General features: G+C 36.3%; 3 protein-coding genes and 2 long non-coding RNA genes across 5 annotated transcripts in view; 1 reads left to right on the plus strand and 4 right to left on the minus strand.

Annotated features, from left to right (window-relative positions):
- Nucleotides 1–25,033, minus strand: part of LOC136813397 (nuclear envelope integral membrane protein 1b-like) — a 351,044-nt gene that overhangs the window by 40,900 nt on the left and 285,111 nt on the right. The window lies entirely within an intron of this gene.
- Nucleotides 1–25,033, plus strand: part of LOC136813396 (E3 ubiquitin-protein ligase HECW2-like) — a 55,383-nt gene that overhangs the window by 29,067 nt on the left and 1,283 nt on the right. The window contains exons 11-24 of the mRNA XM_067069918.1: nucleotides 5,425–5,780; nucleotides 5,976–6,058; nucleotides 6,266–6,464; nucleotides 8,315–8,537; nucleotides 19,915–20,011; nucleotides 20,248–20,414; nucleotides 20,729–20,849; nucleotides 21,038–21,304; nucleotides 21,543–21,641; nucleotides 23,173–23,308; nucleotides 23,750–23,896; nucleotides 24,097–24,211; nucleotides 24,499–24,584; nucleotides 24,846–24,958. Of these exons, the coding sequence (XP_066926019.1) occupies nucleotides 5,425–5,780; nucleotides 5,976–6,058; nucleotides 6,266–6,464; nucleotides 8,315–8,537; nucleotides 19,915–20,011; nucleotides 20,248–20,414; nucleotides 20,729–20,849; nucleotides 21,038–21,304; nucleotides 21,543–21,641; nucleotides 23,173–23,308; nucleotides 23,750–23,896; nucleotides 24,097–24,211; nucleotides 24,499–24,584; nucleotides 24,846–24,958 (2,209 nt within the window). The remainder of the gene's footprint in view (nucleotides 1–5,424; nucleotides 5,781–5,975; nucleotides 6,059–6,265; nucleotides 6,465–8,314; nucleotides 8,538–19,914; nucleotides 20,012–20,247; nucleotides 20,415–20,728; nucleotides 20,850–21,037; nucleotides 21,305–21,542; nucleotides 21,642–23,172; nucleotides 23,309–23,749; nucleotides 23,897–24,096; nucleotides 24,212–24,498; nucleotides 24,585–24,845; nucleotides 24,959–25,033) is intronic.
- On the minus strand, nucleotides 8,745–11,518 carry LOC136813400 (uncharacterized). Its single transcript, XM_067069922.1, has 5 exons — nucleotides 11,410–11,518; nucleotides 10,909–11,055; nucleotides 10,477–10,578; nucleotides 10,019–10,202; nucleotides 8,745–9,081 (listed from the first exon to the last, which is right to left on the minus strand). Exons 1-5 carry the CDS (start codon nucleotides 11,464–11,466, stop codon nucleotides 8,810–8,812), a joined length of 762 nt encoding a protein of 253 aa, XP_066926023.1. The 5' UTR covers nucleotides 11,467–11,518; the 3' UTR covers nucleotides 8,745–8,809.
- On the minus strand, nucleotides 14,993–15,938 carry LOC136813402 (uncharacterized). Its single transcript, XR_010847466.1, has 2 exons — nucleotides 15,874–15,938; nucleotides 14,993–15,351 (listed from the first exon to the last, which is right to left on the minus strand). It is a non-coding gene; the product is annotated as an uncharacterized lncRNA (long non-coding RNA).
- LOC136813401 (uncharacterized) lies at nucleotides 18,641–19,449 on the minus strand. Its single transcript, XR_010847465.1, has 3 exons — nucleotides 19,357–19,449; nucleotides 19,192–19,245; nucleotides 18,641–19,018 (listed from the first exon to the last, which is right to left on the minus strand). It is a non-coding gene; the product is annotated as an uncharacterized lncRNA (long non-coding RNA).

Here is a 25,033-nt window from a genome sequence, read left to right on the forward strand (position 1 = left end):
TGAAGTCGTATTGAATTTGCGCGTGTGGGCCGTCCGTGCGTGGTTTAAGATTTCTTATCGAAAAATCTTTGACGGAAGGTAATTTCGGTTAAAAATGATATAGACCTATCTTTATATTTCTAGGTAAGACAAGTTTTGCTTCATTTAAGGGCATATACACTTGTTTGTATAGTGTTTGTAGGCCTTATAACATTTGTAGATTTGATCTGGTTTAATCAGCCGTGGCAGAGCTAGGAGGTCCATTTCGTCAACTAGTTTGGTTTTTAAACTTTAAGACATAATTGAACCATTATTCATCAGTGCTTTTTATCATCCCTATAAACCGTGCCCCACCAAAGTCTTCACTCTCAGGCAAAACCTCAGGCCAATGAAATTGAAAGAAAAGAAAATAAAAGTACCAAAAGGGTTGGATTAATTTTGGTAATATAGAAGTCCGAGTTACGAGAACTAATCCTCGAAAATTGACCCTAAAATTTAAATCGTTGGAAAGTCAAAACAAAAATATGCTTTTTTAAAAAGCACTTTATGCAGCTGACTATGTTTCGATTGTGTTTCTAATTACTTTCTTGGAACGAGCCTCTTTAGCCTCGCTCAAAAGAGTTGTTTTACTTACTGAGTTTTTACATAATCAACCTCAAAATATTTGACTTTTCGAACCGGAAAGAGGTCATTAGATGTGATAATGACATTCCCGGACAACGTCGGATATTTCAAATGAAGTGCCCTTGTGCTCTTATGATAAGTGGTCTTTTCCGATGTTATTCATCCGGATGAATCGTATACCAAATAAATATGTAATGAATTATCACCAGTGTTGGGCATGACTTTAAGACTTTAAAAATCATAAAGTACGTCACTGAAATTCTTTCTTTCCAAAATGATCAGGTTTAGTTATTTTATTGCACACGATGTAAAGGTTCTTAAGGCCTGAATGTCAATTACAATTGTTTCAGTGTAGATTACGGACTAGAAAATTCATCATTTACTTGCGAGTGGCCTAGTAGTAGTAATGCCATGGATAGTTATGGAGACCAATGAGGTCTAGCCGAATGATAGAGTTTAATTTCCTTTGTAGGATTTTAAGTCACAGAGGGATGGGTATGGGTGTCTGCCTCTGTTCTATCAGATTTTCGGTGGTTAATCAATATAGCGTCAACATCTCTCTTGACAAAAGAATTTTAATTTAAAATATTGAGTGGTTTCCTTGCTACAAAAGACTTGACCTTAGCATCAACCTGCTTCACACGTCAAATATTTTCACTGACACCAACACTTGTATCTCTTATCATCGTCACTTATCATAACATAACATTCCCCTGTTCAATGTTGGAATTCGTAAAATGTAAAACCCTTATCGCCAATGAAAATCTTTGTAAAAAAAATGCTTGGTATTTAGAAATCAGCTTTTATTTGAATGAGTAATAGATGATGGATTAAGAAAATAATTTTCTATGTCGATGTAATACATCTGATAAGAGATACAATAACTGTTCTTTCACACTGTGTTCACCTGATTTCTTTATCTTGTCTCGTCATCGCTATATGTGAACTGGAGAGGATGCTTATTAAACCCAAAACATATCTTTTTGACCTGCCACAAGAGTTGTCTACAATGTGTTTCTGCCCAAACTGATTCTAGTTTTTTAGAATAATTTCGTCACTGTAATGTCGTTAGAATGGACATACATACATGTACGATATCTATGTCGAATGGAGGATGCGGACGTGTGCCGCCCTTAAGGGTGCCCGGACCTTCAGTATCCCGCTATAAGGGTAAAAAACTTTAGAATCTAATTTCCTTATAAAAAATCCCGATTGCTAAATTCCCAGAAAAAGTTCCGTTAAATTTCGGCTCCCCCCCCCAACTTTTGATGAGCGGCACCCATCTGTCATCCAGTTAACCTAGTAGCCACCCCTACAAGGGGACTTTTTAATGACGACTGCTGAGACATTTCATGTTCGATGTTTCGGGAAATCTAAGGAAATTAGCGGCTCAAACTAAACGGTTCACGTGCCGTAATTTAATCAAAATCCGTTTTTAAGGCTTTTTGCATGTAACGGCGAATCTGTTCGGCCATTTCAAACATTTCGTTTGCATGTAGCCGCTTATTATTTTTGAACTGAAATTTTTTGCACAATTAAATTTGGTAATTTGTCCCTTGTGTATGCAATCTCTTAACTGTCAAAATTAGCGGGTTACAGTGATAATTATCTAATTTATAAGAACACAAACTTGAAACTATTTTAAATTTGTATTTGATATCGAATTTCAGAAATTCTCCAGCTTGGCACTGACGCTTGCACTGAAAGACATATATTGCTGTCCTTCTGAGACCATACATTCATTTATGACACGTCGGTCATAAAAAATTACCTCATAATGCTTATACTGATGAGATCGTACTTTTCTTAAATTCTTATAAGAAACTGTCTTTAACTACGAAATTGTTCAGTAATCCCATAACAAATTTGATGAGATGAACATACAGTTGCTAAAAAGTTGAGGTTAAGTTATTAAGAGAGTAATTAAGCTCCCTTAATAAGAGGCATATGTTTGTTAATTACACCCACGTCTAATTATTGGAACAGGTGTTAATTCACTAAACGTGTTTGTACATGTTTGGTACACGGAACGTCTTTTGAACGTACTTTGAACCTTCTTCAGCCTCGCTTTCATGTACTGATTATTATCGCCTCATTCTTTAACTTCTTGGCTCTTGGCATCCGTTTATATGAGCATTAAGCCTCGTTTGCATTTACTACGTCATATTCTTCGCCTCGCGCTCATGCTTTGTTTCTGTTGTACCTTGCTCGTTGTCAAGTACATATTTTGGACACTTTACACACATCCTTTGCAAAATGAAATTAAGGACATTGCAACAATCAGCATCAATTGCTTGTCAAATGCTACTTTCTGCGGTGAATTCTTTTGCATGGAATTTCAACAGCGAAGGGTTATTAGTGACAGGCAGCCCACCTTATTAGCGCGACTAATAAGGTCTTTGGGTAAAAATATGCAAAATAATTGATCATTAGGAATTTCAACAATATCGCTTGGGTACATTGTTCCTTGAATGTTACCTGGATGTACATGTTTTAAAGTCTGTCTTTCTTTTTCATTAACATTTAACAGTTTGTTCTTCAGACACAAGGTGTAAACTTGGAAATTTCAACTTCTTCAAACACAATAAAACTAAAAAATGTTTCCTCTGCAAGGGTTGAAAATTAGGGGCATAGTTATATGAACTACATATAAGGGCACTATTCTGGAATTTTAATTGATAGCCCAACGTTATAGTTACGGTGGAGAATGATACTCCGATGGTGGATAGGCGGCCGCCCACGCTAAAGCTCTAAAGGAGCGGACCAATTTACCATCGGAGATGAATGATAGTCGGCCTTTGATGTGCTGCATCACCAGTCGGGTTCAACTACCCTTTCGCGTAAACCTGAAAATATTTCGGTTGGACCCGCCAATCCTCGAAAACTCTGCAAGATCCTTGATGCGGTAATCTAAACAGAGCTTTAGCGTGTCGAAAGAAAATTTTTACATCTTGGTGTAAGATAATAGAGAATGAGGGTCAGAAATAATTTGATTCCCTTTAAAAGTTTTTAAAATTGTTACTTTGATAAAAGCCAGTTATCACCAACTGAAAAACGATGGCATTTTATCGATTATTGAAGCTTCAAGTGCTTTTTGAGCAGGCTGCACAAACCACACGCACTAAAATCGCGTGGAATGCCAAAAATTCGTCAATTCAGTGAATCAATTAAACAGAGAGAAATTTGATTTTTTTGTCATTTAAACTTGATACCTCCTGTTCCTGTTATAAGTGTACAAAAATGACGTAGTCGAGTCGTTTGATTTCTTTCTCCACTTAAAGCCTAACTTTAATCTCCTCTTTCTCTCTAAGAACAGGTTTGAAAATAACTTTTTTACCCGATTTCCATGTTTCCATGAAGAGATTTTTCCGAGGTCGCTTGTCAACCAAGAATGAACCATTCGAAGCTAAAATTATGAAATCTTTGCAAATACTGTAGGTGGAGGTGTGAGTTGACAAGTAGGAGAGAAAAAGTGGTTTGGAATGTTGGTAGTTCTTATCAAAAGCTTTCCGAATAATGAATTCTTACGGTTTACTTGGCAGACTATAAACAGTCATATTAATCTAGCTCACGGCTCGTATTTCACGCTCAGTAGCAATGTAAATTCTTTATCCATATAAGGATATTGGAAAGCCGTTGTTGAAGTAAGACAACATTCATGAAAGTATTTGTTTTACTTCTTAATCAAGTGCACTGACGACGATGAAGGGATTTTCATAAGCTTATAATGTGCGTTGTCATCCACCTGCTCTATATTACAGTTGTCACCTTCTAGTGCACTCTTTCTATTACAAGAACAATTTTTTAAGAACAATATGACTCAACATCGCCAAAAAATAAGAACAATGCTGAGCCTGAAATTACTCAATTTCAAGCAATTTAAGGGTCAAAGAAGTCAGAATTAAAGATCTAAAATATCTTAATTACACCCTATGAATAAAAACAGGATAAGAAAAATTTGAGACTTAACTGCCAATCTTTTTAGTTCTTAGAAAGGGCCCGGGAATTACGCCTGGCAAATTCTTTTATGGCTAAAGACGACATTGGTTATAGGCAAAACCCCAAAAAATATGACTAAAACAATTGACGGTTCATATTCAAGAGTTGTGTGTCTGAAAAAGATTGCAACTTTGTTTCAGGGGGTGTGGATGGTTGAACGTCAACGGTTGACATACCAATCAGCCTGATCTTCAGAGGGCGGGTTGGGTTTGCAAAACCACGACTAATGATATTCATATTTTTCGCAATTTGAGTTGATTAATTAGCCACAAATTATAAGTTTTGGCAGATGATGGATAAATGCTGCTGGATTCTTGTGTGATGCAATTTTATCCAGTTATTGGTTAAGGGAATCATTTTCTACGATGCGTGTGTCTTTTGATGTTGCCTTGACAACCGCTTTGTTGACCTGGTAAATAAGTTTCTTAAAGCACATCAAAGCGATATTTTCGTTTTGTAGATCTTGTTTTATATATTCTTCTTCCTTGAACCCTCTTGAATCTGTTTTAAATAGCAAATGAAAATGAAATAAACACATCATTCTGCTATCATTTCGGGACACCTCAAATAAAAACCTTGAAAAAAGGTAAATGGATCAAACGTGAAATCAGTAATTTTGCCTTACGCGCTCTCTTCTGTAATGTCGGGATCTTTCCTTGAAAAAAATTCACACTTATCCATACGTTTCAAACGGTTGATATCCAAATTCGACAGTCCGGATCACTTAAAAATAACTGCTATATTTCGTATAAAAATGGCTTCTTCGTAAGTACGGACTTCGAACTAAACTTTATCAATCACTTTTCTCTCCTATTTCTACAGCGCCCACTTCACCTGAGCATAACTTTAACGAGCAGCTAGAACAACTTGACCGTCGCTACCAAAGCTTACGTCGAACTATACGCGCTGGACGTCGTACGGGTGAAACTCCTACGTCGGCTACCGCAACACCGGAAGAAGCTGCCGTATCCACGTTAAGCACGCCGTCAACGCAAACACCAACCACCGACTCGCGTCGTCCAGTAAGCAGTGCTTCTGTACTTACGCCCACTCCCAATGCAACCCCGTCGCGTCGTGGATCGAGTAGTGCAGATCGACGCGAGAGAGCCATTACCGATTCCCCAGGATGTATCTTCATCAAGAGGAGAGATTTCTATCAGTTCATCCACAATCATACGGTAAGCTAGAACTTCTTCATAACTCGATCCCTTTTATATTTCGTTGATGAAAAAGGCTCTAAAGCTCCCTCAAATTTCTGTCTTATGATGTAGAAACCAATGCAGCCAATAGAGATTTTAAAAGGAGTAAGACATGTTGAGCAACACCATCGGGTGCTATTCTGCCAAATTTCCATGTTCATATTTTCATTCTAGATGGCGAATCAATTCTTCCAACGAAATCCTACACTTCAACAAATCTTAAATCGAGTTCGTCAGGAACCCACCAAATTCGAAAGGTACACTTATCTTTTCCCAGCTTTTGTGCCCAAGAAAAGTTAAATTTCTTAAATTGGTTGATACACCCACAGGATATTTTTCATCTTGGCGTCTTTGTTATCAGCAGTCACACTATTTGTATTTCGGTACAAGACTTAAATCCAGAGCAAAACGAAACTATTGTTAATCTTAAAAGCTTAAACCCTGTTAATTATTGTCCCTCATAGGTACCAACACAGCCGTGATGTTGTTACGCTGCTTAACTTTTTCGCCAGCGACACGCTAGACCTCCCTCCTGGATGGGAAATGAAAAACGACGTTTACGGGCAAAGTTATTTCGTCGACCATTCTCGGCGCTCGACGACTTTCATCGATCCAAGGCTACCAACAGAAGAGCCTTCCTCCCGACAACGACAGCGAGCCGAGGTAAACAGCTGTGTATTTTCCTCCTTTTTTACCCTAATCTAAATCTCTCTTAAATTAAATATGACTAGCCGGTACCACGCCGGTTTAGCTGTTTGCTGAACGCATTTAAAGTCCTTTGAGATGTTGGGAAGGTGGCTTAAATACGATGAAATCAAAATTAAAGGGAAGAATTCTCTTCAAAGTTTGACTCTATCCCTCCCGGGTGACGTATCTTTTAACCATATTTTGAAAAATATTTTTGTGGCAAAAATGATCAGAAAACAGAAAGGGCGTCATTCCCAAATTACACCATACCGGCGACCAGCGACGTCCGAGGCGGCTCTGCAATTAGATTTTTTTTCTCGCTTCACTCGCGTTATATATGCCGTAGTTCTTAATGTTTAGGAAAACTTTGATGTCAAGATAGGCGGAGTGAAATAATAGACATGACATGCAATTCGTCGAAAAAAGGCAGCCCGGGGGGGGTGTACTTAGGCAAGAGAAGGGTATGGGTATGGGTATGTGCCGGCCTTAAGGGTGCCTTTTTTGAAACATGGCAGTTTGAAAAATCGGAAAATCAAACTTCAGTCCCACTAAGAATTGGAAAAATAGGAAAATTTCAACTCCAGAAAGATAGAAATTTGGTCAAATTAGTTCCAAAAAGTGCATTAAAATTCACACAATTTCCCTTGTTTCTTCTCCTCTTTATTCTACTAAGGGTCCGAGGGACAGGGCTGAAAGTCAGCTCGAAACCATAGTCCCCCCCGGAAGGCAGCTAGGACACGCAGACAAAAAAGGGTGATAGATAGCGCTATTTTATTGTTGCTTTTTATAAAATAACTTCGTCATAACTTCAATAATTTTTCAAATTCAACAATGACTTAGATTTACAGCAAAATAATTATCGACATACATGTTTAAAGGTCCCTTTTTACGAAGAAAGAATTCTAGTTTTTACCGCCTTTTGAATGTATTTTTAATGTTGCTGTTGTTCTAACAAACTTGTTATGTGATTATTGTGTTCTTTTCTTTAACAGATTCTGTTTAAAAGATTTCTTTTGTTTTGAAAAGAATTCGAATGTCTCAAATCAAATAAGGTCGTTAATTACATTCGAAAACATACACGTTTTTTTTTTTTATTAGAACACCTAAAATTTGGCTGAGCCTGGATGTGCTTATTTTTTTAGCAATTTTCAGCCTAAAATGTTCTTAAATGCGTTCTTAATTTTTCAGACTACTCTAAATCGACAATATGATACAAAATAAAGAGCACTTAAATTTGGACAATATTTGACTCTCGACTTTTGAAGATCCACCCCTAAATTCGGTTAAAACTGCTTAAAAAGAGGAAAAAATTGTAGTTTCTTGTCATTTTTTTCCAAACTGAGGCTGGGTATGTTCTTAAGATGTTCTTAATTTTTCGACGAATTTCAGCCTATATGTTCTTATAAACTAGGTTCTAATAAAAAAAAAACGTGTAAAACAAAAGAAAAGAAAGAAAAAAAAAGAAAAAGTCTAATCTATCAATCAAAACAAAGTCTTTATAAAACGGCGCGAATATCGTTAAACACATTTGTGGAGCAAGAACTAAAAGTTATCTTTTGGAAGAACAAAAACATTGCGTGCGAAAACGAAAGTATAACAGACAAACATGCAAACAAAACGACATACAGACTACGGCTATTAATATATAGATAATAATAATCCAACTCAAACACAATCACTGAACCCCAGTTTAAACACCCAAACTATCTTTTATATATATTATATATTTTCTAATCAACTGATGAATGCGTAAGCAAGAAACTTTAAGTATTGAAAAGAAATACAACGTTTCTTAATTGTTATGTATTATATATTTATATATTCAGACGGCACCTCCATCGCGCCCGTCCGCCGCCATCAGCAGGTCACGTGATCAGTCACCCTCTACCACGCCCTCACAGCCTACGACCACAACAACTACACCTTCGAGCAACACTACCACTAGTTCTTCCACCTCAACGTCCTCCAGAAGACAACGTGGTCTCACTCACCAAGAATCGAGCCCTGCTGCTCTTAACACATCACAATCCACCGCTGATGTGCCCAAAAGTAAGTTTATTTTTCTGCTATTGGCCCTGCTACAAAGTTCAAGGGAAGAATTTTATTGCAGATGCAAAAGAAAGTATGTAAAAGTTATACTTTTCTAGTACGTCAGCTCGAGATAAGTTATCACCGCCAATATCAGAACCTGCCTTTTTATGGGTTTGGCTGCTTTCTTTATTTACCGTACAAACAACATATGAAAAACAAAAATAATAGAGTTGAAGCTTCATGGCATATTTATCTATTCGACACAAACTTTAGTCTATTTTTACAAATGATTAAGCTGCGCATTTAAATGCGCAACAGTGAAGTTGTGTGAACGAATGAACTGGTTTTGGGCATTGCCATTTGTTGCCTGGTATCTTCTTGCAGCTCACAACATAAGTGCAATGGGGGCTGAGCAAGATTTTGCACTTCAAGTACAACAAGTCTGGTCTTCTTTTCTTCTTACATTCCTGGATTGCAGTCAAGAATTTGGACTCTTCTCCTTGGCAGAGAGTATAATCTACTCCTGTTGCCTGTCGCTTTCCACGGTTGTTCAAATGGTGACCTATGGTGAAAATAATTTAAGATGTGTTTTGAGGACAATGCGCTGTAATCACTGAGTTTACTTGCATTCAAATTTGAAATTTTCGTTTGGGGAGTCTGGAATATAAATATGACTAAATTTCATTTCTGTGTGAGGATTGCTGAACGGGTTGATTTTGAGAAAAGGGGTTTTGTCATATTCTCAACTTCAGTTGAGCTATAATCTGAGAATGTCTGTATGTATGTCTGTATGTATGCATGTATGTCCGTCCGAAAACTTTAGGGCAGGCTGGACACTTCAAAAAAGGTCGGATTTGGCTGAAATTTGGCACACTTGTTCCTTGGGTGAATATCTGGGGTGTTTTTTTCATTTTTTGAAAATTTTGATTTTTGGGGCCTGGGGACGAGTTTTTCGCCAAAACGAGGCTAAAACTTTGGGGCAGCCTGGAGACTTCAAAAATTGTTCGATTTGGCTGAAATTTTGCACACTTGTTCCTTGGGTGAATATCTGGGGGTGTTTTTTTCATTTTTTTTAAATATTGATTTTTGGGGCCTGGGGACGAGTTTTTCGCCAAAACGAGGCTAAAACCGCAGGGCAGCCTGGAGACTTCAAAAATTGTTCGATTTGGCTGAAATTTTGCACACTTGTTCCTTGGGTGAATATCTGGGTGTGGTTTTTGCATTTTTCAAAAATTTTGATTTTTGGGGCATGTGGACGAGTTTTTTGCCAAAACGAGGCTAAAGCTTTGGAGCAGCCTACAGGCCTCCAAATTGGTCGGATTTGGTTGAAATTTGGCACACTTGTTCATTGGGTGAATATCTGAGGGTCTACAATTGGGCCTATGAATAATTTGAGGCCACTGAAGTTGAGCCCAGTGCGTTGCGCACGTTCGACTATTCTCGATGAGAATGAGAATGTAATCGAGAGAGAATTTCTCGGCTTTGAGATAAGTACGTACTCAATAAGTCAGCCTTGACCTCACGCTCCATTTCAGTGATATTTGCGTAGACCTTCACTTCCAATGCTCTTCGCTTGTCACAGAACTGGTCGATGATTGGATAAGGTGACAAATCGAACGGCTGCATTGGAATCATATTTTCAGTCTCGATCCAATAACGGTTTTGGGGGAACTTGTAGTTGACCTAAATGAAAGCAGTTTGATTTTTAATAATTCGGTTCAAATGACCTAAAAGGTTTCGTTTGTGAAATAGAGGTTGCTTCTGGGGCGTCTTTGTTCATGAGTAGTTCTATTACCAATGACTTATTGGTAAGTTCTTAACTTAAATCTTTTTCTTTGCAGCAAGTGTTTTAGTAGAAATCACCATTAATTTCAATACAATTCAATTTGTTGTATTTTGTAAGCAATAGCCTTTACACTTGAACTTGGTAAAGGGCTTAGTTTGAACATACACACACCTTTTTGAGAGCTTTGAGAACAGAGTCAGGAGTTGGTTCGTCTTTCTTCATCTTCCACACGTAACATGTTTTGGTTTCGTCATCTCGCATCACTGTCAAACGCTATTGAAGAAAGTGGAAAGTCGTTGGATTCGCCTCAGTTAGGTTTCTTGTATTTTAATGATTAAAGAACGCGGACACTCTAAAACCTTGTCCGATATAGTTTTCCCGAATTCTAACCCTCACAGTAGCGTAGTTAATAATCGTTATCAGTGTCAAGTTTTTTTGAAAAAGTTAGAAAGGCACGGGAAGAAAATATGCTGCTGTTAAGATTACTGAGAAAATTACTCGAATTGAAAATCTTCTTACTTTAACTTAGAGGTCATTTCTTTCGCCTCTTAAGCTTGCAAGTACTTACTAAACCTAGATAAAACTTGATTAGATTCTCCTTACATTGATGAAATCTTTAAGATAGGTAGCTGCACCACGGTTACCATGGTTGGGAACGTCAAAGACGAGGATTTGATTATCTTTGTCCACTGTGATCATCTCTTTGTATGTTTGACCATTCTCTTTGAATTCCAAATCGTAAAGTTGGCCCTGAAAGGAAAAAAGAGTTAGTTTCAGAGAAAATTAGATTTTCTTCTTGTTTTCTATAATTTTTCAAAATTTCTCAAAATAGGGTAAAATAGTACATAAAGTTAGTCTGTCATACAACAAAATTAGTTTTGATCAAAATTGAGAAAGGACCCTTCACTAAATAAAAATTTAAAATTTTCAGGACCTATGCTGCTTGCCAAAATAAGTACTTTCAATCTGCTTGGTGTGGTGTGAAGTAGCCCGTAATAGATGTCAAACTCACTGGCCAGTTTTGTCATTGTGAGGCGTTCACATATAAAGGAGATTAAGATTTGAATGATTCTTGATATTAAGTTAACACGTGATTAACATTACCTGTATTACAAGAACGATGCAAGCCAAAGAAATTATGCCGTGCGATAATAATGGCATCTAAAAGAAAGTGAAATGATAAACAGTCTAGATTCATGTTATTAGGTGCAAATCCTCAAAAGGAGGATTCAAAGCTTACCAAAACAATACATGTAGAAGGACGAAAAAGCAAAATTAATGGCTGAAATACCTTTTCAAGCTTATATTGATGTGATATTTATTATTGCGTTGCTTCTTGTTGCTCTAAAAATTGTTGTGATTTTCAATACAAAAACTGCCCCCTATTTATACTCCCTAAAATTTCATTCTTGGAAAACTCGGCCAAAGTAACCCTCTACGATGTAGGGTCCATTACTCCTCTGTTTTCGGGTTTGGGTCACCCTTCTCCGTATTGAATATTACCTTATGTCACTATTATGTGAAGAGTCGTAAATACTCTTATGAATAAGTTTTGTTCAGCGTTTTGATATCGTTTCAAGTGTTTTATTTTCTTCCTAAAATCTTTAGCCTGGTTTGGGGTGACTTTGTTGATGTTTTTAAAAAGTTTAGTTTCATTGATATCCAGTTTCATTTTTCAAAAAGTGTAAATGAGCTGTTTCATTATAAATCCATGGGGGGGTGGACGAACCGTTCCAAAATTATTGCTCAGCATAGATCCTGTTCTATTCACTGGGAGAAGTTCTTAAGATCGCCTCAGCCGCCTGTCAAGTCTTCCTTTTTGGTAAATGATATGATATTGCTAACTTTTGTTGCCATTTTTTCCTATTTTCTTATTACATCAATCTTCAGGTAGGTCTGTAGCTAGTAATAGGTCTGTTCAACATTTAGCTTGTTCCTCTTTATTTTTGGACCTACCCCGGTGGAGGTCCTATAAATTAACCTGTGTTCGTTCGTTCGTCTGTTACCAACTTTTCTCAGGATTGAATCATAGGAATCTTCTGATTTTTGGTGCAAATGGTGATGCCCAAAATGTGACGGAGCCCGATTTTCTAAAAAAAAATTTGGCTAAATTTCAGCCAAAAAATGGCTGAAAAATAGGATTTTTTGGACTTCTTTCTGATTTTTTGCATGAAAGTTGGGTACTATCATAGGTAAAAGATGGCTTAAGCAGATTTTTGGAAAAAAGTTTTGTTGGCTCAAAAACGCATGTTTATTTATAAGAATCACTATTAATAAGCATACGTCGATGTTCTTAGTCAAATTACTCAATTTTTTTATGAGATTGATGGTTTTTTTTGCTCATGAGGGCTTATTTTTGAAGAATATGTGTGTTTAGACATGACATTTTGGTTGCTTGGCGTGTTTTTATAGAAAAACTGGCCAAATTCGATATTTTTTTATAAGTATATTATCAATTTCTTAGGTATTAGCTTTTCTCGAGATTGGCTCTTTCATTCTTTATAATCTTTTTTTTGCACAGTGATGCATAACTATAAACCCTCGAGTGTGACGGAGCCCGATTTTTGAAAAAAAATGTTTTTGGGCAAATTTGGGCCAAACAACGGCTAAACGGGTTTTTTGGACTTTGTGAAATATTGGATCATTGTTTTTTTTCTGATTTTTTGCATGAAAGTAGATAAAAGATGGCTCAAGCAGATTTTTGTAAAAAACAAATTTTTCAGCTCAAAAACGCATGTTTATTTATCTATAAGATTCACTATTAATAAAAAACATAAAGTACGGATTGAAGAATCTACGGATAGTCTCGTATAAAGAATGACATTATGTTTTCGTATCTTGAATAATGACACGTATACCATTGCAAACTGTTCAAACATTAAAGTTCAATATCAAAGGGGCGTAGCTTTAAGAGTACTCGAGTGTTTCATTTACACAGCTTTCTAACTGCTACTACCCACTTTTTGCAACATACCTTCCGTGCATTTCTCTGAAAAACATGCATAAAGGACCTTTCAAAGTTCTTTTGATAATGAAAATAATTTTGTACACGGCAAATAGTAGGCTTTTGTCAGAGTTTCCCGATATCTGTGTCCAAAAAAGTTTGCGGTTAACTGAAAATTGGGGCGAGTTCAGATTTTTTTTATAATCACAAAGCTCAAGATTTTTTAGGAGTTTTTGAAGAATCATGCTGAGCCTCAACAATTCAACAATTCTTTCTTCAGTGAGAATCTTTTAGCTTTCTATTTTTGAACCTATTTTTGTCAAAAAGTGTTATAATTTTGCATAACTGATGCATATTGTGGGGAAATTCCCTGTTTTCAATCATTTTTTTACCACAAAAGCGTCCATAACTTGTGATCAAGAAGAGTTGAGACTTTGTTGTAATACATTTTTTTGCTCAGTTTGAAGAGCTCTATCACGTGATATATAGGTCTTTTTTTATTTTGAAGACCCCCCAAAAATCATTTTTCATGAATTTTTAGGGCTTACGATTTTGCCTGAAAACCCAAAAATCGCAAATTACGCAAAAACTGCGGGTTTACAACCTTGGTAACATTCTAATTCGGAATCAGCACCCTCAACTTGACTAGGAAACATATCAAAAAGTTGGTCACGGACATTTTGAATTTTTTCTTTATTTTTGAAACTTTAGCAATCCACTGGCCACGGCCTACTACTCCGGAGGGTGAAGGTCCTTTGAATTAACCGTCGCTCGTTCGTTCGTTCGTTCGTTCGTTCGTCTGTTACCTACCAGCTTTTCTCCGGATTGGCTCATTAGTCTTTTCTGATTTTTTGCCCAGTGATGCAAACAAAAAGTGCCTTTAAAAAAAAATGTTTTTTTTTTACTTTGTGTGACATTGCTTCATTAGTTTTTCCTGATTTTATGCATAAAAATGGATTTTTGGGCTTTTGATATTTAAATTTATTAGTTTTTATTTCCTTCTTTCTTCTTTTTCGTACTTTTAAGATTTAAGAGTCGCAGGTGTTGTAAAGCGCACTCAGTGTTTCAGAACATAAAGAGTGCGAAAATTAAATGTGATTAAGGTATGAAACTTCATAGTTATCATCGTCTCGAAAGTTAAAAGATAGGGAAAAGAACTTAACCTGAACATGTATTTAAGGCTGTAATTTTTACTCTATGGGCCAAAACTTACTTCCTACGAGATGGATTTTTTTCATTTTACAGGTATTTTAGGCGAAATAAATTTGATTTGTTTTTCTAACAGTGGAAAAAACACGTTTATATTAGTTTCTTTAGTCTAGGTTTTATATACAGGAACCTATTTGAAAGTACTTTTTTTTGAAAATATCTTAGAGAAATCTCAATGGAAAAATTCAAGAAAAAAAAGATCGTTGGAAAAAAATTGGTCGGTCGGTATGATAATAAAAAAAAAATCAGCTCCAGCATACTGCGAAAAAGTAATTGCTTGAAATTTGTATGGTTCAAAATTTTAACCTCTTTCATTTAATTAAGCTAAGATTTAATCAAGCGTACAAGGAGTTCATAATTTCGAACTTACTTAAGCTTGATACGTTTAAATCTCTTTCACAAAAAACTTTTTAATGATAACCATTTAATGTGTAACATTTCCAGCAGTGGAAAATCGAAACAGAATCGCTCGGACCCAAAGAAAAACAAATCAGCTCCCTCGGTCTAAAAGGAATGTAAATTTCAAATGCAGCATTTCTTTGGTATCGATCCTGCCTTTTTATTTCAAATAAAATGAATACATGTGAAATGTTTATGAACATATGCTTATATTGCTCTCCTTAAAGAGAACATTTGATATAGCAACAAGTAGGGCGGTGTTGAAAGCTCCCTGAGGGTGGAACGCACATGTAACCACTTAATTGCAAATGACATTTCACCGATTTGTGCCATTCACAGAAGAATTGCAACTTATCGAATCGATGTTTGCACTTGCTAAATTCATTGCCAACGTTATAGTTAGGCTTTGTACACATAACGTAATCATTTACGACTACACCACGTCGGAAACGGCTTTTCGATAGTTCCATTTGCACATCGTTTCTTGGCTGACCCTGTAAAAATAAAGGGTTGGACATATGTCAAAGCAGATTCTATCGATCTTGGTGATGGGAGGCTTTACATAATTGGATAGCGAAACTGTTAATCTTGTGGGCGATCAAAAAAATGGAATAGTTTGAGTGAGAACAGCCATTGTTTTTCAGAATATCGAAAAATAATCTCTATGATTAAATATCAAGAAATAAAAGAACTAACTTACAATTGCATGAAACACCTGCTAACGCAATCTTCAGGCAATGCAGTCTATTGTAGATTTTAATCAAAATTCTTTCATTTTATTTGAAATGGGAACTACAATAACACTGCATTCATTGTCTGATGATTGCGCCAGCATGAAACACTGTGTATCAATGGTAAATTAGTTCTTTACTTCTCGATATTTCGCTCGAATTTATTCGAATTCTCTTGAGCATTTTCTGATTCTGTTTATTTCACTCTTTGATTAAATATCATGTTTTCAAAAAAAAAAAGGATTCAAATTCAAATATCATCGAAACAAAATTTGACTAGCTTACCTTCGAAGAATCCACACATATGAAGAAGAAGAAGATGAATGAACAAAACAGTTTTATCAGCATCTAGAAAAGCAAAGAACAGATAAAATTAAGAAATGGCTTATTGATTAGTTTCAAACAAAAAAATACAAATCTTAAAATTCTTGAAAATTAATGAATGAAAAAGAAACAGTTACAGTATTCAAGGTATGTTTTATCTAGCTGTCTTTCAAAAATTCATCATCGGAGAGAGCAAATCTTTATGCTATTGTTATTACGATTGGAAGAGATATATTAGTCGCGCGGCTGAGGTCGAAAAACGTTTCATTTCGTGATACATCTTTTAGATTCCAAAAAAAACAACGGAAACTCGCGAATTAGTATGTGTAGATTACAAAATCAAAAAGTTTCCACGATATTATCGTGCAAGTAACGAGTAAATGGCGATTTTTTGCGTTTCCAGGCAAAATTGCAAGGCCTGGAAATTCATGATTTTTGGGGGGTCTTCAAATTAAAAAAAGACCTATATCACATGATAGAGCTCTTCAAACTGAGCAAAAAAGTGTATTACACCAAAGTCCCAACTTCTCTAGATCAAAAGTTATGGGCCTATTTGTGGTCAAAAAGGTGTTTAATTTTGCATAAATTAATGCAGATTGTGGGGAAATTCCCTGTTTTCCATCAGTTTTTTGCCACAAATAGGCCAATAACTTTTGATCTAGAGAAGTTGGGACTTTGGTGTAATACACTTTTTTGCTCAGTTTGAAGAGCTCTATCATGTGATATAGGTCTTTTTTTAATTTGAAGACCCCCCAAAAATCATGAATTTCCAGGCCTTGCAATTTTGCCTGGAAACGCAAAAAATCGCCATTTACTCGTTACTTGCACGATAATATCGTGGAAACTTTTTGATTTTGGAATCTACATATACTAATTCGAGAGTTTCCATCGAAAAAAGTGGAATCTAAGAGGTGTATCACGAAAATCATTTTCTAGCCACTTTTTTCGACCTCAGCCGCGCGACTATATTACCTTTAATTTTTTCACAGCTGATCGTCGGAGCGAGATTGGCTTATTCAAGTATAATTTGCTCACCAACTTTTATAGCCATATCTTAACTGGATGATTTAAAAACTTCGGACGTAATATGGACGGCCACGTGTACTGGATGTTCAAACGAAAGATAATGGATGTTGTTGAAGGATCATTGAGGTTTTATGTGTACAGCTTTTTACTGTCAATCACTTTCTCAATGTTGATTCGATGCGTAGGTTTTCAAGTGTTTTTTTCGTCTTTTTCTTCTACTGTATCTTAATTCTCATCGGCTCTGTTGTTGTAAAAATTCTTTCTGATTTTTTAAAAGCACAAAAAAGGGCTAATTTGTAGGTCGCCATCAGTGGCGCTGTGGGAAAATTTTTCTGGAGGGGCCAAAGTCAATTTTTTTTTAAATGGCTCCCCCAATTTTCCAAAGTGGCGCCCCCACCAACCAGTTTCTAAACTTTTACTAATTCATTTGCCTAGGCATAATGAGGAAGAAAATATTTAGTGGATAAGAGTAGATATATCTTTGATGAATGGAAAAAGAAAAAACAGGCCCCAGCCATGGTTGGGGCCGACTAGAAAATTTTTGAAAATCTACTGCCAAGAGACGCTAAATCACTAAATGAAAATAGAAAAATTTGACACTTACTAGAGTGAAAAGAAATTTAAAGAAACAATGTGTAATGCAAGCGAAGCGAACGAAAAAATTGTTGTTTTATGATTTCAATATTGTTGTCAGCAAATTGGTTTTGGGGCGCAGTTAGACTTTCATTGTACACAAAAAAGTTGTAGATCTAGATAGCTAGATTGCAAAGAAGTTACCAATTAACTTTATTGCGAGCGAAAAAAATTGCAAGTAATTTAAAATTATCTCAGTAAAATTGGTCCTGGGGCGCAATTTAAGGCGCTTAGAGTATGATTTTTACGATTGGGACGTTTAAAAAAATCTCTCTTGGCGCCCCTTGCTCTTCGGCGCCCCTTCAAAAAAGGTCCGCTGGGGGGCCGTGCCCCCCCGGCCCCTACCACAACGCCACTGGTCGCCATTCCTTATAATAACCCGTGACAACAATATCCGTTTTTTGGTTCATTCTAAAGAAGGCTAGATTTAGAAACTTCTTGACAGAGTGTACGCGAATTAGGCCCGGAAAAATGTCAACAGATTTAAGACGTTACAGACCAAAATGTAAAGAGAAAAATGCATAATAATCAATGATTTTCAAAAGTCCAAAAAAAAATGATTGATATCACCGTATAGAGTATGAAATTCAAAACCCTGTAAGTTTGAGTAAAATTGACGTTGAAATTTCGTCTAAATACTATCGGCCTTAATTATTAGTCGGCCTTAATTTTAGTCACCTCGTCAAAATTTAGTCACTAAGGGCTGACTAATAATTAAGACCGACTAAAAATTTGGGCCATTTTTAAATTTACAAGCAGATAGAAAATAGGAGAGGCTTAAAATACTGGAAAATAAGGAAAGCTTAATTATAAACTATTAATTTGGCCCAAATTTTAAGTCGGCCCAAAATTTAGTCGGCCCAAATTTTTAGTCGGCTCTAATTTTAGTCACCAAGCCAAAATTTTGTCACCTAGGGCCGACTAAGTTTTGGCCGATAAGGTATCAAACTTCAACTTTTCCAGACTCAACTTAGCTCCTAAAATGCTCCTAGCCTAGATTTCTCGTCGTTTTGAGTGTCATTATTATTCAAGAAAGGGTGTATGGGATTCGAAAGTAAATATTTGAAAATTTAAAAATGAGACTTTCTTCTTCAAACTGATGTATGTGATAAGATATACAACACAGTTGTTGATATTTCACATAACGGTGTTATAAGTCGCATTTCGCATCACAACAGAATGATCCAAACCAGTTGTGGACTGGGCAAAGAAGTTCAGTCCCGCTTCTTTTGCAAGTGACATTGACGTTTCCAAACCGACACACAAAAACCAGTTTGCTGAGTCGACCAGCTTTTGCACATTTTTGAACTTCGTGAATTGTTGTACCAGCAGAGCAAGCAGCCCAATCGGAAATTTTGAAGCTACGTCTTACACGCTTGTTAGCATTCATTTTGTTCATCTCGTCTTGAATAAGCTCTTTTTCTCCATCAATATTGTCTGGATTGGCCTGAAATAAATTTAAAAAACTGCATTTTTTGTTTCTTTTTCAATCATATCCGTATAATTAAGAATCGGATCTGGGGTGTGTGGTCTGACTGACATAATTTGCAAGATTCCAAATTCGACCTCTATTTTGAGGAATTTGTTTGCCTAAACAATTTTGCGTTTCAACTTACTCACCTCGACGCTAGCAAGAACAACCAACAAAACAGCACAATACAATTTGAAAAACATCTAAGGAAGAAAAAGAGAATTATTATTTTCATTATTTGTGTCCAACCAAGTCTTGTCTGATGAACAATATTCTCGATTAAACATGTCGATATCAAGATATCTTTTGCTTACCTTGAATGAAAAACTTTGAAATGGAGTGATAGCTTTTGATTCTCCAGTCTTTTGTAGGGACGATATTTTTTTTGTTTCTGAGAATCGTTTGCTTTTAACTCGAGTGGGTGAAAGGTTAAATTATTGACATTCTCTTGAATTCAGATTTCACATTCATACACATAAAAGCGTGTGGGCGAAGGTTTCTGAATTATCCGCTTTGTTTTCGACTTCAAAACTCCTCGCTTGTACGTTTGCTCAGTTTTGTACACATTCTCTGTGCTTTTTTTTGTTTCTTTACAAAAGTTTTCTTCCTGGAATTTTCCGCCTACCCAATTAAACCGGTACTGACCACTTACGTGGGATGTGTGGTCAGGGGAATGTCTGGGCGAATATCGAATTCTAGACTAGCAAGTTCTTCCTTTACCCATCGCAAGAATTGAATTGCCCGATGAATTGTAAATTTTTTCGTTTTATGCATGTCGAAATTCGTGTTCTATGCTTTTAAACTTTGTGTATACGTAGACATATGTATGTTCCAAACCTAAAACTAAACCCTCCCTTTCTTTTTCTTCACAGCGTACGACGAAAAAGTGGTGGCATTTTTGCGACAAGACAAAGTCAATGATGTCTTGAAACGAAGGGATTGCGATTTCTCAACTAAAGCTTCTCTACAGTAAGTTTCTTGTTAGGAGTTACATGCATTTTGAATGATTTAGTTTACGGGAGCCAACCTTAATTTGCGTTATCAACTTTTACTTAAAGGCTGTCCACTCAACTTTCTTATTTAAGTCAGAATAGGCCTTCAAGCTATGTTGTAGTGTCGCCTCGTTGTCTAGTCCTTCTCATTATTTCTTACCCTGCCAATATTCAATAAAGAGACCTCTTTCGGTAACATTCCTCTTTTTTCAGTCGTAAGATTTCGTTCATCAAACGTGACGGTGTGACAGGATTGAAACGACTACAGAACGATATGGAGTTGGTGATTTTGTTAAGTATGTTTGAAGATGACATCCAATCGTATGTTCCTCAACTCACCGCCAATACTGGTACTATACATTCTGTGGAATCGCTACGTGGTAAGATCTTTCGTTATATGCTCTGCATTAAGATCATAATTACAGACCGAAAACAAGCATTGTACAATCCTGGTTATATTCCAATCCCCACAAATTGAATATTACTTTTCCTTTGATCTCCTTACTCGACTCGGGTAAAACTCTTTCAGTTATTCGAACTTCAACTATCCGAAATGGTTTTGTAACGAACGTTGGGATAACTTTCCCCGCAGTGTTTCGAAATTCAAAAATTGGGAGACCGACTTATCCTTGATCCTTTATTCTAGAGCGTAGGATGGGTTTCATTAAAAACAATCAATTCTACCACTTTCTAGGAACCTCTCTGATAAGCGGACGATCACCAGCTCCTTACAAACGAGACTTCGACTCCAAGATGAGAACGTTCCATAAAAATCTCGTCGTCAATGGTTACGGTCAAGGTCCAGGAAAAGTCAGGTAAAGGTTATTGAGGTTTCATTCGATTGATTAGTCTCCTTGAGATATCTGACTGAGGAAACTTTGTTTGCAGAATACTTCATTGTTAACATCATTGAAACGTTTTTTTTATTATTACAAACTACTACTTCATGACGAATTCATTGACACGCTACAATGTTCATTTTTTCATCGTCTCATTTCACTAGATTGAAGATCCGACGTAATAACATTCTAGAGGATGCGTTTGAGCAAGTAATGAAGCAACAGCCGCGGGCTTTACACAAAGAGAAACTTTACATCAAATTCACTGGCGAAGAAGGGTTGGACTACGGTGGTCCGGCTCGTGAATTCTTCTTTATGATCTCCCGGGAATTATTCAACCCGTATTATGGACTTTTCGAGTATTCCGCTAGCGACACGTACACGTTGCAAGTCAGTCCGGCATCTCGCTATTCCGATAATGCGAATAACTGGTAAGTTAGAATACCTCTGTTTGCCCTTTTAACGCATTTTTTAGGGACATTCTCGTTTTTTTTGAAAGGGCAATTTTATCCCGGTTTCAATCTTTCAGGATCTTATGGCTTGCACACCTTACAACTAGATAAAAAAAAAATTTTTGTTCTTCCACGAAGATTCAACCAACTTACATTACTCATGTTTCTTCATCAAATCTGACTTTGGTAAACACAATAATAAAATCCTTTCTTTCAGGTTCCGCTTCATTGGGCGTATTATTGCGCTGGCTTTGATCCATCAACATTTGTTGGACGTCTTTTTCACCAGGACGATCTACAAAGCACTGCTCAGAGAGTAAGTCTTTATCTTTTCACTAATATTTAAAAATAATAGCACTTTTTCTTCACTACAGTCAAACTCAATCAAAAATTTTGATGCTATGAAAATATGTAGCACTGTCATTGGTTGGTTAGTCTAATTTAGAAATTGTATTATCCGCTTATCGGTAAAATTGGTCGTAATATTCTTGTGTATAAATTCTGCTCGTGCTTCTGTCACAATTTGGGTTAAACCCATTGAGTTAGGGGAGTCCTGGCTTCCAGATGACAAAAAAAATTAGAGAATGGATGCTGGTCAAAAATAGAGGGGGTATTTGTGACATTTTTGTCGAGGTTTACATTTTGCCCCATAAAATGTGCTAAGTTTGAGGTTGACAACTGAAATTTTAGTATGGTTAGGCTAAATAATTTTGCTTTCTAGACATATAAGTATCTTTTTATGAGGTTTACCCTAACTCGAGATATGCTTTTTTGAAGTAGGAGCAAAAGTTGAGGGTAACATGGCCTGAGGTTGACACTGTTAGGGTTCTTTGACTCCCTGTAAGTTGACTTTTGAATTAGATTTTGGATATGTTATAGCTCTGAAAAATATCTCAAAGGGTTGAAAATTGCTATGAAGGGTGTTATTTGAGGTTGACATTTATTAAATGGATCCAAAAATGAGGTTGACATTAGTTTTGTGCATAATTTTGACAAAGATAGATCAATATGATGACTTTGGCTTACAAAATATCATTATTGACCATCTAAAAATCTTTTCCCAAGGTCTGTTATTTGAGCAAGTTTTGAGGTTGACAACAACTTTTATTTCAATGCAAGGTAAAGTGCCTTTTGATGGAAACAACCAGAAGCTCTTTTAAAATCATTTGTAAACCTCAATTCTATTTGTTTTTAAGACAGAAAGACTATGGAATTGGATTCGAATGGTTATTGAAGAGTTTTTTGAGGTTGACACCCCAAAAAGCCTTTTTTGTCCAATTTTGACTCAATACAGACTTTTCCGGCTTGTCAACCTTAAAAACAGCTCATTTAATGGGTTTTGTTGGAAAATCTGTCTTTGCTTAGCACTTTTGCATTACTTAAAACATATTGTAATGTTCTGGGGTCCAAATTTTGAGGTTTACAGTGCATTTTAATAACATCGATTTTGTCAACCTCAAATTAGGTAATATAACAGGAAATCTTGGTTCTTTTAACACTTTTTGTCCTGTATAACTATCCAGGGAGCTATTCTCACCAATTTTTGCATTTCCTTTTTAGTTCCCTTTTCTGAGGATGACATTTCCTTGAAATAGTCATTTTCGGCCTGTCAACCTCAAACTGGGTCGAATAAGGGAAATACTTATATCTATGTCTTTGTCTTCATTAGCTCTATCACCTCCTGAAATCTTACTTCAGGATACCAAGTTTTGAGAAAGATATTAACAAAATTCTAAATTTGGTGTTTTTTTTGAGAAATAAAAATGTCACACTATTTTTGACCAGCATCAATGAACAGTGGAGGGTATACCATTTAATAATCACTTTCCTCTCCAATCTATCAACAGACGCTGGGATTTAAGTGACTTGGAAACGATCGATCAAGATTTCCATCAGAGCGCTGTTTGGATCCTCGAAAATGACATCACCGACATCCTCGACCTCTATTTCACCGTCAACGATGAAGTTTTCGGACATAGCAAGGTATACATTTCCCGGACATCTTCAACGGAAGAAGATAATCTCCGGATTCAGAGAAAGTCCTACTTCCAAAGCCATAAAAGCCATCCAAGATTTTATCTTTACATAAGTGTTTCCGTTTCATATTAGACACATATTTCATATCAGAACAGTGTCTCCCTATTGTTATATTGTGCTAAATAAACAAAAAATTGTTTTTCTTTTCCTCTCTCTGACAAATCTTGCTCTACATCCGTGTCAATCCAATGTGAAAAAGCTTGTATTTTGAAATTGATGAGTAAGCAAACGATATCACTCTTATTCAAAAACAAAACCTTTAAACTTCCCCCTAAAACGTCAAAAGAAGTTTCCTGGAAAATTGTATCATTTCACGCTTACACATAAGTGTTTTTTCATCTGTCAAAATATCGTCTTTTTTAACTCCACATAAAACCCTTCCGACAGGTGATCGAGCGCGAGTTGAAACCAAACGGCCACAACATTCTCGTGACTGAAGAAAACAAACAAGAATACGTGGACCTCATGATCAAATGGAAAATTGAGCGAGGTATGGGTGAACAGATGCAACAAATTGTAAAAGGTTTCAACGAGGTAAGTTTGAACAAGGTTGAGTGGTTAGTTTGACTAAATAAGCTTTATATTGCTGTAAAACTTGTGATCTAAGGAATTTCAATTTTCGAGCAACTCTGACTCTTACATGGATGAAATACCAAAATACGGTGTTCAAGTCCAACCAAGCAGAAATAGGCAGGTATTTTATACCATTTTCCTATCTTTGTGATTCTTAACAGGCGTTGGATCAGAACATGATCAAAATGTTTGACGATCGAGAGTTGGAATTGGTCATTGCTGGTACTGCAGACATTGATATCAAGGATTGGCGTAAGAATACTGATTACAGATCAGGTGCGTGACTAGAATTTCAACAATACAGCCACTAACACCCATGCTCTTATTTGGGTTTAAGGAAAACTAAGTGAGAAATGATTGCATGTATTTGGGTGATTGAATATTTGTTGTTCAGTCACTGGCATGTTTTTAGATTTCAACAAAAGTCGTGGGGGAACTTAACTTGAACTTAAAATGACAATCATAGCTTAAATTGAGTACGTAGCAAGTCATGTTAAGTCTTTAATATACCTAGAAAGATTTTTTTCACGCATATTACACCTTAATATTATTTTCTTGTATAGGCTACCACGACAAACATCAAGTAGTGAAATGGTTTTGGCAAGCAGTCGACTCTTTCCCTAACGAACAACGATTACGTTTACTACAGGTTCGTTCATATTTCTGATTTCCCTTTTGAACATATTCTTTCACACCTAAATGAGTACTTGTTACTTAACCGTGGTACTCATAGCAGGGGTCTCTTGTGTCTTTGGGATTATCATCTAATCGTGCATCGACATTTCTAAAGGTGATCGGTGTATTTCACATGCTAACATCAATGTTTTGTACGATCCTTTGTTTTTCCTGCAGTATTTTGTTTCTTAACTCTCCCTTTTCTAATTCTTTTACCTCTCCCATATTTGAACAGTTTGTGACAGGCACGTCAAGTATTCCATACGAAGGCTTTGGTGCATTACGTGGAAGTACAGGACCGAAGAAATTCACCATCGATTGTTGGGGAACTGAACAAATGTTGCCCAGGTATAGTGTTTTTATTCTCACTTTTCTAGAGCGTAAAACTAGACTTTAAAATTTCTCCTTTTAATTGTAGTCAAC

Source organism: Clytia hemisphaerica, unplaced genomic scaffold, assembly GCF_902728285.1.
Source record: "Clytia hemisphaerica strain Z4C2 unplaced genomic scaffold, Clytia hemisphaerica genome assembly, whole genome shotgun sequence".
In the NCBI taxonomy this organism is placed as follows: domain Eukaryota; kingdom Metazoa; phylum Cnidaria; class Hydrozoa; order Leptothecata; family Clytiidae; genus Clytia; species Clytia hemisphaerica.

Excerpts from the sequence above, each read along its gene's own strand:
- LOC136813400 (XM_067069922.1), bottom strand. The coding sequence starts at position 11,466 with ATGCCATTATTATCGCACGGCATAATTTCTTTGGCTTGCATCGTTCTT. Across the intron at positions 11,056-11,409 it reads GCATCGTTCTTGTAATACAG|GGCCAACTTTACGATTTGGA; the intron begins GTAATGTTAATC and ends TTTTCCTTTCAG. Across the intron at positions 10,203-10,476 it reads TTCTCAAAGCTCTCAAAAAG|GTCAACTACAAGTTCCCCCA; the intron begins GTGTGTGTATGT and ends GCTTTCATTTAG.